This window comes from Schistocerca piceifrons, chromosome 5, assembly GCF_021461385.2.
Source record: "Schistocerca piceifrons isolate TAMUIC-IGC-003096 chromosome 5, iqSchPice1.1, whole genome shotgun sequence".
In the NCBI taxonomy this organism is placed as follows: domain Eukaryota; kingdom Metazoa; phylum Arthropoda; class Insecta; order Orthoptera; family Acrididae; genus Schistocerca; species Schistocerca piceifrons.
The window spans coordinates 671,410,837-671,435,018 of record NC_060142.1 but is presented as its reverse complement, the minus strand read 5'-3'; the positions used below and the strand labels follow the sequence as shown (position 1 = coordinate 671,435,018).

The 24,182-nt window shown below is 39.4% G+C and overlaps 1 protein-coding gene across 1 annotated transcript in view; it reads left to right on the top strand.

The window, feature by feature from the left end:
• Positions 1-24,182, top strand: part of LOC124799191 (homer protein homolog 2) — a 222,853-nt gene that overhangs the window by 183,911 nt on the left and 14,760 nt on the right. Inside the window, exon 9 of the mRNA XM_047262726.1 lies at positions 2,682-2,848. Within this exon, the coding sequence (XP_047118682.1) occupies positions 2,682-2,848 (167 nt within the window). The remainder of the gene's footprint in view (positions 1-2,681; positions 2,849-24,182) is intronic.

Sequence of the window (24,182 nt, the reverse complement as noted above, 5' to 3'; positions counted from 1 at the left end):
ACAATTTTTTCGCAAATGAAACACAAATTCATGTCAGACATACTCATTTTCAGCACCACAACATATACTGAATGGAAGCGACTCCAAACTGCGGGACCCTTATTGTTGTGTGCTAATAGCTGTCAGCGCGCTGTGAACAATCACTAGAGATAATTGCCTTCCGCCTGCCAAAGAATAAATATGCTTTTGTCTGCTAAAGAACAATTCCAACATACTTTTTCTTATAACTGATCATTAACATCAATCAACTGTAGAAAATGTACGGCACCTGCATGCAGTCGTATTACATATTGTAACACAAATAAACTTCACACAGTCCGACGTGAATGTGTTCGTAGTTACTGAATATGATGATGCTGTTTGTCCTGGCCTTGCAGCAGAGTGAGATGGTAAATTCCAATGAATAACATGATGAGTAATATGTTTATAACACACAAATAGAAACTGAAATAACAGTGTTCAAAAATTAGGTAATTTGCCACTTTGCTCGAAATTTGAAAAAATGGTGTTTTTTTTGACGCTCCGTAGCGCCTTAGATATTGGGAGTAGAAAAAAATGGAGAAAATCAAATTTGTAGAGAATTTTGTGCTATTTAAAAAAGAAAATAGACGTCAAAGCGATAGGAGCAAATGAAATTGAGATATTTTGAAAAAACAAAAAAGTCTGAAATTTTAGGAGACTGCAGAAAGTTTTTCCAAGAGAAATGTTGTTGGCAAAACTTGGTTTTCTAACCTTTCCAACAATATGAACGAGTTAAAAAAATAAAATCTTCTACCCCACCTTTTGCAAGGTACAGGCTTTTTTTCTGACAGTTTCACTGGACTAATTGGCCAGCCTTTCTGTCTCTCTGCAGATAACTATGTATCAGCCGATCTGTCTATATGCAACTTTAACTTTTTTTTTTCCTTCCTCGTTATGAAATGCTGGTATGGTTGTAAGCTTTGGGACGAAAGGTGGCAGCAATTTCAAAACTACGCAATTTGTTAATTGTTAATCTCACATTGTGACAAATGTGTGCAATGCTCCAGCAGATGTCACAGCTCTAAATAATGGCATACCAGATTGCAGATTAATGTGTTATATTGATGAGAGATGTGGAAATAAATTTTAGAGATGAATTTGTGCTGACAGACATTCCACAAATACAGCTCGTTGTCAGATTGGATGAGGGAGCACTCGAATATGTTCATGATGCAGCAGCTTGGTAAACTGTACTCAATATGAGTTTTCAAAATAAATATAGTTTATACTGTGGTGGTGGTTAGTTTTCATCACATTTTGATATCATTTCACAACTTTAGCCATCAATACTATATTATAATAAGTGAAATCTGCAAGTAATGTTATACGGGATGGTCAGAAACAGTCTGAAAAGCTTGTAAGGGTGATGCAGGGGTTAATTAGCATTGAAGTTAGCCAATAGGCTGTTACACATGCAAATTCAAGTGGCCTGCCAGAGTCGGTGTTGCCAAACATGTTCATCATTTGCTTTCCTAAAATTGAACAAGAGCATGATACAAAAATTGAACATATGATAGTAGTAAATGATAGAACCCAAGCCAAAGACTGAGCAGTCTCGTGCACTATTGCCTACGTTACTGACACTTTGTATACTGATACTTTGTATCTGGTGGGCCACTTGAATTTGCACACACAGTGGCCTGATTGGCTACTTCAATACTATTTAAATTGGAAACAGCAAAATCAATCAAATTTTTTTCTTAACAATTATTTTTCAGCACAACGTAGCCTGCTACACCCTTACAAGTTTTTCAGACTGTTTCTGACCACCTTCTATACAGGCCAAAATAAAATACCCGCACTAAAGTTTATTTAGTCTGCCACCTAAAACATTTGATCCTTACCATTGCTAATGCTCATCCTGGCAGGTCATCATTTTTCCAGAAGTACTTGATACAGACAAAAGAAAGCAGCAGAAACTATCTTGATAATAATTTATAGAATAGGTTCCTTTGATTTATGATTACACATTTCAGTTTTTGTCTACCACCTAAACAGTTTTTTAAAATATTTAAGTTTGAATCAAGGTAACATCTTACTTTATTCCTAAATAATGATTTCATTCCTCGCCCTTTTATGTTACTTTTCAGTATATTGTAGATACTACTTCCAGAATGTGCTGGATTATTCTCACTTAAATGAATCAGTTTTTCCAAGCACCAGATAACATTGTGTATAAGGAACAGCTTGTAATTGTAGTTATCTGAATGCTTCTTTACAGGACTGGCTTGGCACAAACTTGTAATGTGTTGGATTGTTGTATTCTGTAGTTTTATCAGTTTTTTATACTTGTTTCTTCAGTGTGCCTGTATTTTCTGATCTTGGAATTTTCAACACCACAAATAAAATGGCACTTTTTGTTTTTCTGTCTTTTTGTCAGTTCTATTTCATGCTTCATTAAACAGGATAAACATTGTTAAATTGTGCAGGAAACAGCACAGAATGAATGTCTTACAATTTGTGCAGGAAGTATACCAACTAGTGTCATTGATAATATTGTCCAAAAATATTTTTGCCTCAGTCTTTGCAGACTAGTTTTATTGTGCATGGATTCCTAATGGTGACCACATAAGTTTTGTATAGGGAATTCATTTGTTATTTTTGGTAATGATATGATACTAAGTAAGTTTTGGTTGACTAAGATACATTTTTGCAAACAGGAAATGCTGATGCAGCAGCAGAACTGCGAAAAGAACTACAAGCTCTAAGGCAACGAGTGGAGACCTTGGAACATGAGTTGAAAGTGAAAGATGATGAAGTGAAACGCCTCGGAAAGCAGCAGGCTGCACCTGACCAACAGTCACGCTCCCAGGACGAACGTATCAAGGTAATCTTATTGTAGTGTGCGTGTATGATACACACATTTAATTTAGGTCCAAAAAGCATATGTGATGGATGAGGAGTATCTTTGTATCAGCTGTGACAGTTTTTGCTTAAAGCAGGAAGAAGGAAGAAGTATATGCACATGTGCTGTGAAGGAGAAGAAAAGTCATTTCAAAGCTTGGACGAAGAGTAATGCAGGGTGTAGGGAAAGAATAGCAATAGAGGGCTATTGATCCATATACAGATTCCGGATTCCTTGTAGTGAGTTGAGTTGTATGCAGTTCAGAAGCCAGATTAGGATAACAGGTATGAAAAGAATATTTAAATAATAATGAAGAAATGCAGTGCATGAATGCAAAGAAAAGAAAAGCGAATGGAAAACAAAAAGGATGTGATAAGAATATGGTGATGGGAAGAGGGGACAAGGTGATAAGAGGGCAAAAGGATGCGGAAAGAAAAGTGACATCAGCTGGTTTCTTTCACTCATGTGCTGTATATTTGAGAAGTCGTCCTCTTTATCCACCACTACTGGGTGGCCAACACTGTCTCATTTAAGCTTAGCTGAAGAAAGATAACAATGAAATATGACTGGCTGTAAACCTTAACTTATAACATGGTAATATCAAAAGTTCTGTAATTTGTCATATGTCAGTTACAACCCACTACAGACGAGTAAGCTATAGACAGCTTTATCCATTATGTTAATTTCCACTTCAATGGTAATCAAATAGTCATAGATACCTGACATGCAAGCTTTCAAATGTTACTTGACATGTGTCAGCTCTTGACATTGTGAAGTGATAATTTGTAAATGAGAAGGGAATCCAGTGTGCCTGCTTATTATATGCAAGCATATTCTAAATAAATGCTAATAGCACCAGTAGCTGACAACATTTAAAACATATACCAAATAAAAACATTCAGTTAAGACTTGAGCAAAATGCACACAGTTAAATAATGGCTCCAAATAATAAAATCCTGATGTCAGTAAATATTAAATGTGAAGGCAACAACTACTAATGATTGACAAACATTCATGCCAGAGTAGTTAGCTACACAACACACACATTACCATGTACCTGGTTAGTAATAATGGTTGCTACACATTAGTAAAAACAGTGGCAGATGATCACTAAGCTACAGCCAAGCTGCTACTTAGCCTAGAGTGCTCATTCACTTTTCAATAACTTTAATGGCAACATGTCACTTAAAATTAAGGCAGTAACCATTTATCAAATGAAATTACTCAACTATTGGGTGATAATCCATTTATGGTAAATGGCACTAGCTGTAGCTTAATCTAGAATTTCAGTTTATATTGGGGACAAAGCTCCTTTATAACTGGACAAGCATAGGCTGGTCGATACTGACAAAAGAACAGAAGCATATGGCAGTAGCCTTCATGCACATAAATGCCCTGCACATCAACGCTCTACACTTACTTACCACTCCTAGAATTAGAACAGCTCTTGCTGTAGAGTTTTGCTGCTGACAGAGAACGCACCAGTTAACAGTAATCAACACAAACCAGAAACTAATCAACACAAGACAACCACTTAAGATACACATGCAGATGTGCATTCAGCACAGACACTAAGATTAGAAAACCAAAATACTCAATGAGAAAATGCAAGGCACAATGTGACAACTCAGAAGTGACAGGCAGACATGTGTTGAATACACAGAGAATGCGGAACACACAACAAGAATACGAAAGCAAGCTGAGCAGCACATAGCAACAATGTATTTAGATGTGTACACGTTCATTCAGTACACAGACAGCCAACAAGATTAAGACAAATTAATAAAATATGACCAGGTAAATTTCATGCTCTCTTAGATAAGGCTCTTGCAAACCACAACCCAAACTGGGACATGCCCGACCAAGTAACAATTCAAACAGCAGTGGCCCAGCTGGTCTTCATTATGACAACCATATTCAGCTATAGCTGGTCAAGATTCCATACAATACACAAGCAAGATTTACCAGTCATTTCATCCTGACTGAGGTGCAGAATTAATTTTTCTCCCATCTATAAACTCACTAACTGTATCATGCAATCACAGATACAGGGGATTGACACAAGGTTTCTGTCGGATTGCACAAAGTCAATGATCTCAAAACAAAAGGTAGTACAAAACAACAGTCAAGTAAACTATTAGAAACTTACCTTCTGCTCAGTTTGCAAATGAGGATAAATCAAAATGCAACCTAAGTCACAAAGCATGCATAATTGCGGAAACACTTGCTTAAACCAAAACAAATTTTCCAAGATGTGGTGTGTGACTGACTGGGAACAGATGCACTCGCCAAACTCGACACAGAACCACTCTGAGATCAGCTTGTTGATGTCCACAGCAGGAAACAACACTAAGCTGCTGCTAATAGAAAACGGCTGATGCAGTTGATACTGTCACAATTCACATGTGAGTTACCAAATCATGTGACAGCTGAGAGAAACATACCAAAAACACTCCAACTTGCAGGAGCACACTGCACTGCATATAACTCCCTGCAGATTTTGTTCTGCGTCACTGAACTCACTATGCAAATGGTGCAATCTTTGGGATATGAAACTGATACAGGAATGTAATCAATTCCACTACTCAAGTATCTCAATTGACAGTTGATGGTACAAAGCATCAGACAAATAAACTATTGGTACTTGTTCTTTTGCACATTTTGCATATACAGAGAATGTAAATGTCTCCATTAGCAGACACACAGCACTTCAAAATCTCATAAAGTGAGCCAGAACCAATTTCCCTAGACATTGTTGTCTAACACAACCAAAAACGCACAAGCTCATTGGTGCAAAACCTCAGACCAACAAATACGAATAAATAACCCATCCCTTAATAAGGCAGGTAGATTAGAAAATTTAAAAAGGGAAATGGATAGGTTAAAGTTAGATATAGTGGGAATCAGCGAAGTTCAGTGGCAGGAGGAACAAGACTTTTGGTCAAGTGAATACAGGGTTATAAATACAAAATAAAATAGGGGTAATGCAGGAGTAGGTTTAATAATGAATAAAAAAAATAGGAGTTGTTAACACAAACAACATAGTGAACGCATTATTGTGGCAAAGATAGACACAAAGCCCACACCTACGACAGTATTACAAGTCTATATGCCAATTAGCTCTGCAGATGACGAAGAAATTGAAGAAATGTATGATGAGATAAAAGAAATTATACAGACAGTGAAAGGAGACAAAAATTTAATAGTCATGGGTGACTGGAATTCGATAGTAGGAAAAGGAAGAGAAGGAAATTTAGTAGGTGAATATGGATTGGGGGGAAGAAATGAAAGAGGAAGCTGCCTGGTAGAATTTTGCACAGAGCACAACTTAATCATAACTAGCACTTGGTTCAAGAATCATAAAAGGAGGTTGTATACATGGAAGAAGCCTGGAGATACTGACAGGTTTCAATAGATTATATAATGGTAAGACAGAGATTTAGGAACCAGGTTTTAAATTGTAAGACATTTCCAGGGGCAGATGTGGACTCTGACCACAATCTATTGGTTATGAGCTGTAGATTAAAACTGAAGAAACTGCAAAAAGGTGGGAATTTAAGGAGATGGGAACTGGATAAACTGACTAAACCAGAGGCTGTACAGAGTTGCAGGGAGAGCATAAGGGAACAATTGACAAGAATGGGGGAATGAAATATAGTAGAAGAAGAATGGGTAGCTCTGAGGGATGAAATAGTGAAGGCAGCAGAGGATCATGTAGGTAAAAAGACGAGGGCTAGTAGAAACCCTTGGGTAACAGAAGAAATATTGAATTTAATTGATGAAAGGAGAAAATATAAAAATGCAGTAAATGAAGCAGGCAAAAAGGAATACAAATGTCTCAAAAATGAGATAGACAGGAAGTGCAAAATGGCTAAGTAGGCATGGCTAGAGGACAAATGTAAGGATGTAGAGGCTTATCTCACTAGGGGGTAAGATAGATACTGCCTACAGGAAAATTAAAGAGACCTTTGGAGAAAAGAGAACCACTTGTATGAATATCAAGAGTTCAGATGGAAACCCAGTTCTAAGCAAAGAAGGGAAAGCAGAAAGGTGGAAGGATATATAGAGGGTCTATACAAGGGCGATGTACTTGAGGGCAATATTATAGAAAGGGAAGAGGATGTAGATGAAGATGAAATGGGAGATATGATACTGTGTGAAGAATTTGATAGAGCACTGAAAGACCTGAGTTGAAACAAGGCCCCAGGAGTAGACAACATTCCATTAGAACTACTGACGGCCTTGGGAGAGCCAGTCCTGACAAAACTCTACCATCTGGTGAGCAAAACGTATGACACAGGCAAAATACCCTCAGACTTCAAGAAGAATATAATAATTCAATTCCCAAAGAAAGCAGGTGTTGACAGATGTGAAAATTGCTGAACTATCAGTTTAATAAGTCACGGATGCAAAATACTAACGTGAATTCTTTACAGACAAATGGAAAAACTGGTAGAAGCCGACCTCGGGGAAGATAAGTTTGGATTCCGTAGAAATATGAGAACACGTGAGACTCTACGACTTATCTTAGAAGCTAGATTAAGAAAAGGCAAACCTACGTTTCTAGCATTTGTAGACTTGGAGAAAGCTTTTGACAATGTTGATTGGAATACTCTCAAATTCTGAAGGTGGCAGGGATAAACTACAGGGAGCGAAAGGCTATTTACAATTTGTACAGAAACCAGATGGCAGTTACAAGAGTCGAGGGGCATGAAAGGGAAGCAGTGGTTGGGAAGGGAGTGAGACAGGGTTGTAGCCTCTCCCCGATGTTATTCAATCTGTATATTGAGCAAGCAGAAACAAAAGAAAAATTCAGAGTAGGTATTAAAATCCATGGAGAAGAAATAAAAACTTTGAGGTTCGCCGATGACATTGTAATCCTGTCAGAGACAGCAAAGGACTTGGAAGGGCAGTTGAACGGAATGGACAGTGTCTTGAAAGGAGGATGTAAGATGAACATCAACAAAAGCAAAACGAGGATAATGGAATGTAGTCTAATTAAGTCAGGTGATGCTGAGGGAATTAGATTAGGATATGAGACACTTAAAATAGTAAAGGAATTTTGCTATTTGGGGAGCAAAATAACTGATGATGGTCGAAGTAGAGAGGATATAAAATGTAGGCTGGCACTGGCAAGCAAAGCGTTTCTGAAGAAGAGAAATTTGTTAACATCGGGTATAGATTTAAGTGTCAGGAAGTCGTTTCTGAAAGTATTTGTATGGAGTGTAGCCATGTATGGAAGTGAAACATGGACGATAAATAGTTTCGACAAGAATGGAATAGAAACTTTTGAAATGTGGTGCTACAGAATAATGCAGAAGATTAGATGGGTAGATCACATAACTAATGGGGAGGTATTGAATAGAATTGGGGAGAAGAGGAGTTTGTGGCACAACTTGACAAGAAGAAGGTATTGGTTGGTAGGTCATTTTCTGAGGCATCAAGGGATCGCTAATTTAGCATTGGAGGGCAGCGTGGAGGGTAAAAATCGTAGAGGGTGACCAAGAGATGAATACACTAAGCAGATTCAGAAGGATGTATGTTGCAGTACGTATTGGGAAATGAAGAAGCTTGCACAGGATAGAGTAGCATGGAGAGCTGCATCAAACCAGTCTCAGGCCTGAAGACCACAACAACAACAACCCATCACATGGTTCTCCAATGAAAAGATAATGCATGTAACCCCGATCACCAACAACCCTTCATTATGGGAACATTCTGGAGTGAGCCAAAATCGATTTCTGAATGTGTAATACATGTCTGATCCAATCACACACGCACATGGAACACAATGGGAAACCACACACACAGCAACTTGCTGGTCCATAGTACATGAAATCAACTCCAACCATAGCTGGCAGAAGTTAACAACTCTATCAGATAGTTGAGCAAAATACTCAAAGAACTTCCGCTACTTAGGAGAATACTAAATACTATGCAACTCCACTGTGCTGCACATGACAGCTGGATGAGAACTATTGCAACATTTATGTACATCTCTGCTATTCAAGGAGGAAAACACCTTTCACCACAACTGCTAGAGATGGCGCATAGTGCTCACTAGTTCTATTTTACTGTGCATCATGAGAGAAGAGACTACATCTCTGACCGCTGTGGGCCCCAGGCCACGAAAACAGTCACTAGGGAGCATCACTTTGACAGTGTGTGCCAAGCTTGGTAGGTGACAGAACTTTAAAATCCCCAAAAGGCAGGGCCACATGACCCACTGGGATCATCTGAGCTTCATATAAATTAATATTTATCAGTTTTGTCATTTTCATTTTTCCTTATTCTTTTTTGCTTTGTGCTAATCTGTTGCTCAGACCCAAGCAGATGTAATGTAAGAGTCAAGTGTGTGTTTGTATCATACCTTATCAAATTATCCACCATAGACTGTATCAGTGTGAATCCTATTATGTTGTGTGCATTTCTTTTGTGCATCACTGGCAGTATCAGTTATTTGACTCTGGCTTCTGAAAGAAATGTCCTGTTTGCTGCAGTCTCACATTTCCTCCTTTTATCATCTTTGATTTTTACCTGAAAAAGAACATGCTAATAATGTCTCCCAAATGGATGTGGAGGCAGTCCATATTTATATTTTTAATGGTACCTTTTCATTGCATTGGCACTGTGATAAATTTCAAGTATGGGACTGTTTTGCTCCACAAAGTGATCAATCTATCCATATCAACATATAGCTCTCAGGAAACAGCTGATAAACATGATATATGTAATTAACAATAGTATCGTAAAGCACTATGTTTAGTGCTGTGAGAAGTTTTGTTTTATGGAGAATTCCTGTTTTAATTAGGTAAATGTCCTTTAAAAATTAGCAGTGGAAAATAGGGAAGTGTGCAGCCAGTTCACTGTAATGGACATTACAGAGAGTAAACAATAATCAAAAATGAGGAAAGACAACAACACTTTTGAATTTTATTGTTGTGAGACTGCATTTATTCATTCATTCATTCATTCATTCATTCATTCATTCATTCACATAGCATGTTCCATTAATCCCGTTATGAAGGAGAGCATTCAGTGTAATGGAATGGGTCAAGGTATTCATTAATAGTCAGAAGCAATCGCTGCTGGCTATGTATATGAAGTATAGTAAAAACAGTTTTTAACTAGGGCTAATCTACTCACACAGATGATAATGGTATAATTTCTAGCTTACTTCATATCGGATTATTGTTAATTACCACCAATGCTTCAGAAAACAATTGCGTGAAACCTACAAGATGTGAAGAAAAATGATGCATATCAATGGGTAGGGCATCTCTCCAAGTTTAAAATGGTTATATGCACTGTAGAAAAAGTAGAGTGTGTACAACAAGGAGGCAGGCACATCAGAACATGCAGACAAATCATCCGCTGTGCCCAATAGCAGACAGCCCAGTGAACAGATTTGTAAAGCAGGCTGCTGTCATAGTGACTTCAGTGAATTGTATGCATATGACCTTCCACATGTACTGAAGTTTCCTGCATCACAAGCAGTATCCATATTGCACTGATACATGTCCATTTTCTGTATGTCTTGTAGTTTTATACAGTCATCTTCTAAAACCTGGGAGGTACTAACAATCCTGTTTATGAGGTGTTATAAAAAAGTAACAGGAATTCTTTAATTTCGTGTGTTTTATACATATGATTTTTAGTTTTTTGTTCTTCTTGGTACACATGATCCTGGTGTATGTTTGCATTTTTATGTGTTTTGGAAAATTTGGTTTATTGTTGACAGTCAAAAAGATTGTGTGTTTTTTCGGCTCGGTGAATTTTTACTTTCCAAAAAAGATGGATCAAAGAATCTGCATTAAATTTAGTGTGAAAAATATGCTGGCACAAGTGTGTTGTATCTGAAGGGTATTTTGAAAGGGATGAAGGTGATGTTGATGTGTAAATAAAGATGCTTTTAGAAAAACAAAAATTCCTGTTGCTTTTTGATCACACCTCATATGTGTATTAGGAGAAAAACAGCCACTCTGCAAAATACCACCACTCATGTTCTATTATTTAGCTGCTGATTTTATCTGCTATTTCAAACATGCTATGTGCTTTTTATACAGACCAATATCAATTGTCTGTGTACTGACACAGTCCAGATCTACTTAAAACAAACATTAAGAGTGGTGCAGAATTTATATCCTTTGGAATAAAGATTCTGATAAATTGGAGGAAGAGTGGCTAATGAGATATTATTATCTTCATTTCTGAATATCTGGGGATTTTCGATTTGAACCCTAAAGAGGGATGCATAATCTATGTCGAAATTATTTTCTAGTTCTGGTATTGTGATTGCAAATTGCACAGTTCATCCTAAATCCAATTTTGTTACTAACCACAAATACCATTAGGGAGCATATACTGGGTTGTTATAATTAAACTTTCCCTATTTAATATGTTTTACCACGGAAACTAATTACTGTACGAGTACCAAACTTGGTAGCATTAATGTCAAGGTCATGGGGAAGAGAGATAATGCAGAATTAATTCAATTGAAACACTTTAATGTGCTGCTATGGTACATCATACCATTACATACTGATACCATTACTGCTACAAAAGATGCTCAATGTGGTGCCCATCAGAGTCCAGAAGAGTCTGACAGAGCGAGATTGTATTTTGCACAGCAGAACGAAGCATGTCTGTAGGTATGCTGGTTACCTCTCTCGATACGCTGTGCTTCAGATGAGCACATCTGTGAATGTTCCCCTGGTAAACACTTTCCTTCAGGTAGCCCTACAACCAGGAATCACAGCGAGTGAGATCAGGTGATCGTGACAGCCAAGCATTTGGAGACAATCGGCTGATAATTCAATCATTTCCAAATGTGTTTGCGAGAAGCAGGTGAACTTCACGAGCAATGTGTGATGGGGCCCCATCTTGCATGAAAACTGTTGAGTTCAGTGTCACTCTCTCCTGTAGGGCACGTAAGACATCGTGGTGAAGCATGTCACAATAGCACTGCCCAGTCACACTGCACGTCTTTGGTCCTTGAGCACTAACCTGTTCAAAAACGAATCGGCCCATGATGAACATGGCTGTGAAGCCACACCATATGCTGGCATGTTCACCATACAGAGGAACTTCATTCACAGTGACTGGAGGTGAAGATCCCCACACTCAGCAATTCTGCATGTTCACCTCACCCGTCAGAGAAAAGTGGGCTGCTTCTGTCCAAAGTATGGTCCAGGGCCAGCCCTCGTCAACTTCAATCCTTGTGAGAAAATGGAGAGCGAAGTCAACATGGCATTGTATGTCCTGTGGTGCAAGTTACTGTACAGTATGGGTCTTGTATGGAGACCATTTGAGAGTGGTTCGAAGCGCCTTCTGACAGTGAACCACAGGATGTTCAACTTCCGTGACACGGCACGTGGTCTACCTGACAATTGGGAATTGAGCGCAGCATTGTCTGCCATAGCAACAGCGATTTCATCAACCACCTGGGGCGCAACCAGTTGTCGGCCTCTTCCCGGAGCGACACCCAGTTCTACAGTTGATGTGAATGTCTTCTTCATGCTTTGCACAGCAGGCAGAGAAAGAGGACCCTTCCATAATCCTTTCAGACAGTGAACTTCTCGAAGTGCAGCTGCAGCATTACTGTTGATTTGATAATAAAGCTTCACCAATAATGCCGTGCTCCTTTTGTTTAAGTTCATGTTGACACGTCAAAAAGTGCACTGTGATTGTTCAGGTGTGTGAGACTGTGAATCGTGATGACTGATCATGACACCTGGTGGCCATAGTTGGAACTGGATGGTCACATGGAAATCATGCATTCCATTCTTTGGACATTAAGTCTACCGAAGGTTGGTACTCATACGGTAATTAGTTTCAATGTTATAACATGTTAAATAGTGAACATTTAATTATAACCATGTGGTATATTATAATATTGTGACAGAATTGCTGGTCAGTGCTTAGCTACAGGAGGCGAAGCGCTTAGTGCTATCAGTACATACATATAGTTGTACAGACACTATTTTAGGTTTCAGAACTATTTTTTCTTTCCTATGGAGGAGAGAGAGAGAGAGAGAGAGAGAGAGAGAGAGAGAGAGAGAGAGAGAGAGAATAATGCTCGGGGAGGTTGGGAGGTTAAAAAGGAAAGGAAGATCGTGCAGACAACAAGCTCAGAGGGATCTGTGTGTTGTGAGGATAAGGGAAGCAAATATATTTATTGGCATGTACGTGTAATAAACCCCATGTCTTTGAAGAGGATTACGCTGTACGCTAGTTTATCAACTTTACACAGGATTTTTATATAACACTTGTATAGAATAATTACGTTTTTGGGATAAGCTGCGTAAACCCAGAAGATTATGCCATAGGACAGTATGGACCGACTGACTATTTCAAAGCATATGAGCAATTCTGTCTGTGGGTCAGCACAGTGAGAGAGATTTCCAAGTGCAATGAATGGGCAGAACTGAGATTTTTGGCTAACTTACCCATGTGCTGGTGCGACCTCAGTTTATTATCCTCCTAGAAGCATAAAGACTTGACACACAGAGCCTCATCCAGCGTATGTCCATTGTTCCCTAACTCTGATAACTGTAAGTCTTTTTATTGACTTGAGGTTGTATAACAAAGAGTTTTTGCAAGGTTAAATGATTAAGTATTGGCCGTGAACCAGCTTTAAACATGCTCCATTATTTTGATATCTTTGTGTAGTATGGATTTATTTGGGTCCCTAATCAGTGTACTTGGTTACCAATAAAAATTGCAGTTTTTGAAGTCCTCCACTGTCTCAGGTAAATCATTTATGGAGGCCATAAAGGGGAGTGTGTCATGCACTGCACCTTGTGAGTCATTGTATTTTGTGTTTCCCCACTCCAAATTTAGTCTTATTCCTGTTGTATAATTTGCTAATATGACCATCTGTTTTTTATTCTCAAGATATGACTCCATCCATCAAGGGAAAGTTATTTTATGCTATACCATATTGACTTCCCTAGCAGAATTTTATGAACTGCACAATCAAATACTTCAGCATGATTACATAAAATGCTATGTTTAGGTCTACTAGAATTAAGTTTGTGAGCTCTCTGAGTAGAGAAACCCTTACAGAAGCTAAACTGAGCACTTGTTAAGAGGTCTTTTCATATTTTTAGGCCACAATCATATAATAATGTTTGAATGATATTTCCATCATTTGACTGTGCAATTTCTGGGTATAATTAGATTCTGTTAAGCAAAGTCCTCGTCAAGATCTACCAGTTTAGTAGAGCTTGACAATGACTTAATGTAATAAAGTCTAATTATAACCACCATTGTTGTACTTCATAATGGCTTAATGCCAAAGTCATGATAGTAGTATAGAATAAAGAAGTTGTACAGTCAAATGGTGAAAATATCATTCAAACAAATGTTAAAAGGTTGTTTGCACAAAGATGCTTCAATATTCAGTTCTAATCTACCATCTCAAAGATACTTGGGAATATGGGAAGGACAGGGTCTATAATTATAGGTCAGTTACTTACCACCATTTCGACATATGTTATGAATACATTCTTCAGTTGTTCAGGAAATACCCTTTCACTGGTTTCAAAGGTAACTCAAAGCTGATGCTACCAAGTCAGCACAAGATTTTAGTACTTTAGTTGGAATACCATCATAGCCAGGAGTGACTCCTTTTTGGTGAAATAAAATGGTTTTCATGATAAAGGATGATTATAATTAAAGTAAAACTTTCAAACTGCTGTAGAAATAACACCACTGGTCAGAATGACATAAAATTCCAATAGTATGTTATTGGAGAAGGGGGAAAATGTATGGCAAAAGAAAAATAAATAGTTACAAAATGTAGCAATAGACAGTGCTGTAAGCATCGCAATTTAATAGTGGTCCACTACAAATGACAAATGAAACATACAACAATGCCTAAGGTGTACATTTGACGTTAAAAAAACTGTACTACTCAGTGTACATGGGTGTACAGGTGTGATACGGTTAGTTACATAGCCTATCCACCACGCCAAGGTCATTACACATTGGATGGGAAAAATTGGCTTTTAATTGTCCTGAGGCCAAAAACCACATGAAAACATCACTCACATCAGTTTTCAATTGTCCTGAGGCTAAAATCTGCATAAAAAGCATCAATCACATCAGTTTTTATTTGTCCTGAAGCCAAAAACCACATAAAAAGTATCAGCCAAACTCAAATTGCATTATTAATTTCTGTGTGACTGGCACAAAACATGCTCAGTATGCTGTCTACCATTTTCTGCTACAAGTTGAAATTGAGAAACAGCATGTTCCACAACTAATCGAAGTGTTTCTGGGGTCACATTCAGAATGTGTTGGCTCAATGTGTGCCTTCAGTGCAGCTAAGTTTGCAATTGGAACACTGAACACAACTTCTTTCAGATAGCCCCACAGCCAGAAGCCACACGGATTAAGATCAGGTAATTGGGGCCAGGCTGTAGAGAAATGGCAGCTAATAATTCTATTATTTCCGAAATGGCACTTCAGTAGCTGCTTAACTGCATTTGCAGTGTGCAGACGTGCACCATCTTGCATAAAAATGATCCCATCCACATATCCATGCTGTTGGAGAGCTGGAATGACGTGGTTGCGCAAAGAACCCTCATAGCACTTACCAGTGACGGAACAGGTAACAGGACCAGAAGCACCTGTCTGTTCGAAAAAAATATGGCCCTATGATAAATGATGCCGTAAACCCGCACCACACAATGACCCGTTCAGGATGAAGTGCTACTGATTGATTTGCGTGTGGATTTTCCGTTGCCCATATTCGACAGTTCTGTGTATTGACATATCCTGTCAGATGGAAGTGGGCTTCGTCTGTCTACAAAATCTTCCACGGCCAATCATTGTCCACTTCCATCCAAGCAAGAAATTCTAAAGCAAAGGTCTCTCTTGCTGGCAGGTCAACAGAAAGCAACTCGTGCACATGGGTAATTTTGAATGGATAGCAAAGAAGGATGTTTTGTTGAATTTTACGCACCTTGCTCACGGGTATGTCCAATGTTTGGGCAATTCTCTGTGCAATACATGTTAACATACCACCATTCATCTCCTCCTGCATTTCTGTAGCCACTGCATCCACTGATGTCGAATCAGTTCGTTTCCTCCCTCCACCAGGTTGCACACCAAAAGAACCCATTTTTTCGAATTTCCAAATCATTTTCTCCAGACCCATGGCAGTCATCAGACCAACACCTTTTTTCAAACCCTTCAGTGTCTGGAACATCTGCAGAGTGACATGTGCAGTCATCATTCTTGTAATGCAGCTTTTCAAGCAGAGCGTGATCCTGCGTTGAGACAGTTATGGCGAATGTCGCAGATGTGAAAGGAGGAAAAGCCATGTACCTGGTGTTTTTATACCAACTTCAATGGGTTGTGTGCATGGCAAGTGTTTTCATGTATGTATTCTGATACATACAGCAACATACAGCACCAGCAATTTTTGCACTATCTTTTTTTTCTCCTGCCATACGTTTTCCCTCTTCTCCAATAATATTCCGTTGCCATTTGGCGTCGTTCTGACCAGTGGTGTTATTTCGACAGCATTTTTAAAGTTTAATTATAATCACCCTGAACTTCTAATAGATGGTATTACAAAACTGGTGCTTGGTGGTGGAGTGTGCGATGTCTGAGCAAATAAAATAGATTGACCTTTGGTAGATCATTTCCTTTTTGTGTCTCTGTTTTTAGCTATTGTTAGGAAAAAATCATTGAATTTTCTGTCAGTAATTTGAATTTAATATATCTGCCTCATCTCTTCTGTCATCAGGGAGTTGGATGTTATTTATTATGCTAAGCCTATTCTTTAATGCCTAATTATGCTGCAAGTTGTCCTTGCCCTGTTATTGAAATTTTTAATACAAAGTCCATGATTTTGGCCTAGTTAATGACCCATTGAGGAATTGTGCAATAAAGAAATAAATTTTTCATCTAATGTGTGCACTTGGTAAACTTCTATTCATTTTCATCCTGTAAATTCTCCGATAACAGTATAACCGAGTCAACATTTACATTTCTATGAGATTTTACTTTCCCTGTCTCAGTTAAATCTGATTGTTGGGGGTACTTTATTGCTACCATCTGACCATTGTGGCCAGGTAAACCAGATATAATGGAGCTCACCTCTCTTTCATTAAGGACATACTGATATAGAAATAAATCATCTGTTGATGTTGCACTGTGCTCTTCTATTACTGTTGGGAATGTTAATGTGGGGGTCAAACCGAAGCTGTACATCATTAATTTTAAGTGTCCTCATTCAGAACTGAAGAACTGTCAGAGATGGAGTGAAATCTCCACATACAATCACTTCCCGGTTAAGTTTATGAAGTCTAATTAGTACTTTCACTAATTGCTTAATGACATTTGAGGGCTTGTAGATTGTTAAAAGTGCTATCTTATGTCTTTCCAAGTCTATTACTAAACTACAGCAATCAAAGAACTGTTGAATACAATACTCACTGAGGTCTATGTCCTGAGACTATTCCATTTTTTCTATATACAGCCCCCTTTTCCTTACCTCATATTACACCTATAGTAATGTGAAACTAACTGTTCCTTCTGGATGCAGCTGTTTAATTTCTGTGATGTCCTGATCATACACTTTTATGCAGATCTGTAGATTTTTCAGTTTTCTCCAGTGATATGAGAACCTTACTTTTCTTGTATAACAAGCTTTTTTATGTTTTGATAGAAAAATCAAAATAAATTGTGGTTGACAATGTTTTTTTTTTTTTTTTAATATAAAGTTGCTTGTATCATGAAGATTATTAATTGGAAAATGTTCCTAATATGTACATTTGTTCATTACATAGATACTAACAGAAAGCTGGTTTCACTTCTTGTGAAAGGTAGTCTGGAATTACAAAATGAGAATTGTTTACATTCAAGTATCTCTTAATCACAATGAAACTAGAGCAGAGGTGTAATGAAATTAGACAGTGTAATAAATTGAGCTTTAAAATGATTAGGTAAATGAAATAATAATGTTACAAAAATTAAGTGTGGAAGCCTGACACCTGAGGTCAATACTTCATGTCATACCTACCCTAACAATAAACCCCCCCCCCCTTTCCACAGGTATTATAACTGTGTCTGTATTTGAAACTTCCTGGCAGATTAAAACTGTGTGCCGGACCGAGACTCGAACTCGGGACCTTTGCCTTTCGCGGGCAAGTGCTCTACCGACTGAGCTACCCAAGCACGACTCGCGCCCCGTCCTCACAGCTTTACTTCTGCCAGTACCTCGTCTCCTACCTTCCAAACTTTACAGAAGCTGTCCTGCGAACCTTGCAGAACTAGCATTCCTGAAAGAAAGGATATTGCAGAGACATGGCTTAGCCACAGCCTGGGGGATTTTTCTAGAATGAAATTTTCACTCTACAGCGGAGTGTGCGCTGATATGAAACTTCCTGGCAGATTAAAACTGTGTGCCGGATTGAGACTCGAACTCGGGACCTTTGCCTTTCGCGGGCAAGTGCTGTACCGACTGAGCTACCCAAGCACGACTCACGGCCCGTCCTCACAGCTTTACTTCTGCCAGTACCTCGTCTCCTACCTTCCAAACTTTACAGAAGCTCTCCTGCGAACCTTGCAGGACTAGCACTCCTGAAAGAAAGGATATTGCGGAGACATGGCTTAGCCACAGCCTGGGGGATGTTTCTAGAATGAAATTTCCCCCTACTAAAGTAAAGCTGTAAGGACAGCCTAGTTAAAAAGGAGATTTCACAGGCCATCACATCCACTGCTGTTCTCTCCAGAAAACAACTTTGGAGCACACCAGTTGTCACTCAGTACTGTCCTGGTCTTGAATGTTTAAGGGCTGCTTGGACAAGGCCTGACTTCCCAAAATCATGCCCTGAAATGAGATCCATTCCGTCTGAGATTTTGCCATCCACCCCTAGAATAGCTTTTCATTGCCCTCCCAATCTATGCAATATTCTTGTCAGAAACTATGCACCTTCTGCTCCTGTCTCCCTACCCGATAGCTCCTACCCCCTGTGACTGTCCCCTTTGCAAGACTTGCCCTATACACCCTCCTACCACCACATACACCAGCCTTGTAACTGGCTAAACATATAGTATCAAAGGGAGAGCCACCCGTAAAACAACACGTTACATATCAGCTGTTATGTGAACACTTTTCAGCCTTTTACATCGGAATGACTACCACCAAGTTATCACACAGAATAAATGGGCATAGGCAGAGTGTGAATACTGGCAACACACAATATCTTCTTGCAGATGATGCTCTACAACATGACAGTCGTGACCTTGGTAGCTGTTTCACCACACACATCATCTGCATTCTTCCCCCAGACACCAGTTTCTCACAACTCTGCAGGTGGGAACTAGCGCTACAAAATGTCTGTCATTCTTGCCATCCACCTGGCCTTGATTACATAAATTTCTTCCTTCTCAGCATTTCTTCACAGTAACTAACCCTTTCGTCACTCTGTATTAGTTTTTTACACTTTTCATTTTCTGACCTGTCTATTTTTCGCCATTCCCCTTACACCTCTGTTATGTACAATGCACTTAGATGTTCACTCTTATTAACTCATGCATGATGTTTTTGCAGTAATCTCTCTTTTGCATTTATACTATCTTCAACCTTTAAGCTCTCAGGTTGTCAAATCTCATCTGGTGCAGTCCCCAAAAATTAGCATTTCCTTCTCATCCCATCCAGTAAGTCTGCCCTCTGTGTTCTCCTGGTGCCACATGGTCAGTAGATTTTTTTTTTATCTATTCAATTACATTATATGAACGAACTCTGTGACCCATACTAGATAGGTCAGCAGCAGCGTTCTTAGGGCAAGCAGTTATGTGCAATTGGATGTTGTCAGCATGTAAGTGGTAGTTACGAGAGTGAAGTACAAATGAAATTACATTGTAAGGAACAAGAAAACAAAAGGGCCATGAGGTGCTCCACAGAGCACATTTTTGTCATCATGGTTTTATGACCCATAGACGATTCATTGACATCCAATTTTGACTTGGTTGTCAAGGCATAGTATTGCGCTATTTGAGGAATTCATCTGATCATCTTAATAAGTAATGTATTGAAATCAAACAATGTTAAAATGATCACTTCACTTCTGTTTATGGCATTGTAGCAACTACTACACACTGACACCACAGTCGGCGCGTGCATCCGGGTGCTAATCTGCACGAGTGACATGACATATCTGATCCATCAGTAGTTTTGAAGTGGTGGATAGTGTCGTTGTGGTGCTCCCGGTGGTCTAGTTAAGGCTGGAAAATCTTGCAAAATTGTGTGGTACTCTTAATCTGTTACTTGCACATGCTCGATGCTACTGTTTCTAGTATCGCAGTGATATCTGGGAGTTGTCAGACCAGTAAGGCTGTCCACAAGGCAGGCATTAGATACATCAGCAAAAGTTTGAAATATGCTAAGAAGTCAGTGCCTATTATCAACTCAACCACATCCATTACTGTGAAATTCCATGTAAATTGTCTATGCAGGCTTAGATTCACATCATCACGCCATGTACTGTAAGTTGGGATCTCTGTATTGTTAGCAGCGGATTGACTTCCTCAGTAAAATACTCAGATCAGATCTAGTATATATTAGATATTTCCTTCCTGAGGCCCAATACGATACAAATAGGAGCTGAGAGGTGTTGTGGCAGTTGGTGGTGCCTACTGATGACTGCCATTCCCATTTGGGAATGTGCATGGACTTGTGCACTTTTCTGCCTGCTCACCGTATCTGCGGTGGTATCAGCAAACTGTGGGGCCGAGTCTGACACGGTACGCGAAGTGGAGTGACTCCTAGAACATCTTCGGCTACGCCTGCTACGGCGGCTCATATTACCACATGAAAGCAAAGCTGCCATCTGTGCACTTAAGAGGCCCACCTTGGCGGTCAGGGCATTGTAATCGGCATGCGACACAATAGGGGCTGTGGACAGAACACTGTTCCTGTACTGACCTGTGAACATGGCGTGATGGCATCTCGAATGCGGTGAACAAGATCTGCGACCGCGTCCAGTGACATACCTGGAACGGCAGACAGGTATTCCAAATCGTGCGCAGTAGGTTGTCAGGAATGGAGCTGATGTCATCTTTGTTACGAAGATGGCAAAGGTATTGTGAGGGTTTCCTGTTGCTCATTTCTTCTCAGGTTAATACCTGGCGAACGAGCTCTTCCTGTGAAGCCGTTATATGACGCATGAGCTCTGCTTTTAATCTGTCTTAGGCGTTTTCCATCAGAGGAGTTGTTATTATGTCTTGGACCTCCGTAGCACGTCGCTGGTCGAGCTGGCTTACGACCAAAGAAAATTTTGTGTTACCAGTGGTTATTCTGGTGTAGGAAAAGCTTGCCTCCACCTTAGCAAACCACAATACGGGATTGTGGGGCCAAAAGGATGGGAGGAGCACTGCCAGGTGTGATATCGTAGATGGTTCCATCGATGTTTGCTAATTCTGTACTGAAAAATCACGATGGGGTCACCACTGACTGGGAGGTGTAACTATGGAGAAAATCCTGCACTTTGGCTTCCGTACAATCAAAGACAAGGTGCAACTTCAAACAGTTTTATTAACCATCCCATGTAGGCTTTCACGGCCGGCGTCTTCATCAGTAAACACTTCCGGGCTAAGTTGCCGTGGTTGATCTGTAGAACTTCTTCTCCATGACGTTTCGTTGACTCACCTCGGACGATGTTCTCCGTAATTGAGAACGAAACGTCAGGGAGAAGTAGTTCTACAGATCGACCACGGCAACTTAGCCTGGAAGTGTTTACTGATGAGTTTTATTAACTTTCCACATTCGCAGTTGTAAGCAAGTGTTACTATAACAACAAGAGTCACAGAATATCTACAGAAGTGGTGCGTCGCTGCAGACAAATCGCTGTGCCCCTAGTGTCGAAAACTCTTGGCATAAGGATGACATTCTACTGTCTTCATTTCGTAGTCACGCGCAAAATTTGATGTGAGTGACTATTGCACGCACAGACTGTGGTGTCATTGTATAGTAGTCGCTAGAGCATGTTTGATGTCATCAATCGCTCTGATTAATGCAGTTTGCTATGCTAAAATGTTTTTGGCAGCATGATTGATATTTAATGTGGATGTGATAAGTTTCGAACTGATCCATCAGCTGTTCATGAAAAGTGTACTCGGAGGCTTTAGATACTGTGAGTAATGTGCGGATTGGCCTATAGACGTCTGGTGATTTTGGATTATTATTATTGTTCAGTGGTTTAATTAAGGCTTTGCTGCCACTAAGTAGGATATTTACCACTAACAAGAGAGGAAGTGGGAGTGTCTGTGATAACTGGGATAATGGTATCAACAACATTTTTAATCACGCTTAAGTTCACTCCATCATTACCCACTTACCACTGAATTTTTGATTGCATACTATACTGTGTACGCAGAAACCTGTTTGAAGAAAAACATGTCTGTTGAGAAGGTGGTTTCTTGGTGCAGATAATTTGTCACAACTTGAGAATTGACTGCTGTTAAGAGGAAAAAAATCGTATAATTCATCTGCAGAGCCTTAAAAAACAGTATCAGATTTTGCCTTTTCTGTGTCAAAGCTGCACAATTTTTCCACAGTGCTGCAGGATTTGACACGCTACTTACAACAGAGCAGGTATACCTGATTTTGGAGTTGCATACATTTTACTTTGGCTTGTTTTGTGTCTTCCTGTCTACTACTTATAGTTCAGGAGTTGGATTTTTTGTGAACTTCCATGTTCAGAATGATGTTTATTCATTATCTGGTGTAGTTTCGTAGTCAGCCATATAGCAGGAGCTCTCTTTACTTTGAACAAAATTTTGTCATGCAGTGACTAGACAGTAAAGGCTAGCAATTAAGTCGCAGATTTAATGTTGGCTCATTGCTTATGTCCAACCATGGAATACCTGAACAGCCCTTTTGTAGGTCAACATGGTTAAGTTTATGTAGGATTTTCGATGAGATTTTTCTCTCATGGTCTGCACTGAGTAAATTAAGAATACTGCATCTGTCCTGGAGCATTACTCAAGTCAAGAATGAAGTGAAATCCTTACCCCCAAGACGAGGATGAGATTAAGGAAGAGTGGAAATACTACTTTGAGAAAATCCTGAGTGAAGAAAATCCAAGAAGCATCGCCGGCCACGGTGGTCTCGCGATTCTAGGCGCTCAGTCCGGAACCGCGCGACTGCTGCGGTCGCAGGTTCGAATCCTGCCCCGGGCATGGATGTGTGTGGTGTCCTTAGGTTAGTTAGGTTTAAGTAGTTCTAAGTTCTAGGGGACTGATGACCACAGATGTTAAGTCCCATAGTGCTCAGAGCCATTTGAACCAAGAAGCATCTCAGAAGAGAGTGACCCCAACAGAAACATGACATGGGATATATCATGGGAAGAAGTTGTCAACGCTATGGTAAAGCAAGACTGGGAAGATGATAGGGTCTGATGAAATTCCTATAGAACCTGGGAAGTGGTGTAGGAGTAGACTTACTGTAAGACTTCATGAGGCAAGTGTATGAAGAAGAGAGCATTGCAAATGAATGGAGAGACAGTACAAGTGCCCATATACAAGAGAAAATGTGATATGCAGTACTGGGCTAATTATGGAGGCATTAAACTGATGTCACACATACCATGAAAGTTCAGGAGAAGATCATAGAAAAATAGTTCAGAAATGAAACATCAGTAAGAGAGCAACAGTTGGGATTTATGCCAAGGAAAGAAACAACAAACGCAATCAGTGCTCTCTGCCAGCTTATAGCAAAGCATCGAGAGAAGAATCGGGAATTGTATGAGATCTTTATAGATATAGAGAGCATATGACAGACTGCCACAGCAAGACATATGGAGACACATGAGAAAGAAGCAAATACCAGAGAAGTATGCCTTGTACAAGATATGTACAAAAATGAAAGAACAAGGATAAGAAGTATTGCTTCGTGCGACACCATCAAAGATGGTTGCCACAATGTTGAGAATGAAATGTGGACAAGATACCTAAATTTCATATAAAATTTACTGTATAACAATATCTCATTTAATTTAAGTACGACAAAGGTGTCGTATGTAATATTGAGAAATATTCCGTCTTTCGCGACTGTCATAAAAGTATTATCTACACCTGACGCGTTTGGCTTTATTTTAAAGCACTTTAATCAAGGAAAAGTATGGCACATACACAATGGCATACATGTTCACTTTTTTGTTTTTGTTCCACAGTCGCAGTTTTACCAACGGCACTGAAATATATTCCTCTTCTGCAACTGTAATAAGGGACTTATTTAGACCAGACTTTTGAAGCATCTTCAGTGGACAGTATTTTGTCTCCTCCATTGCCAAGTCAC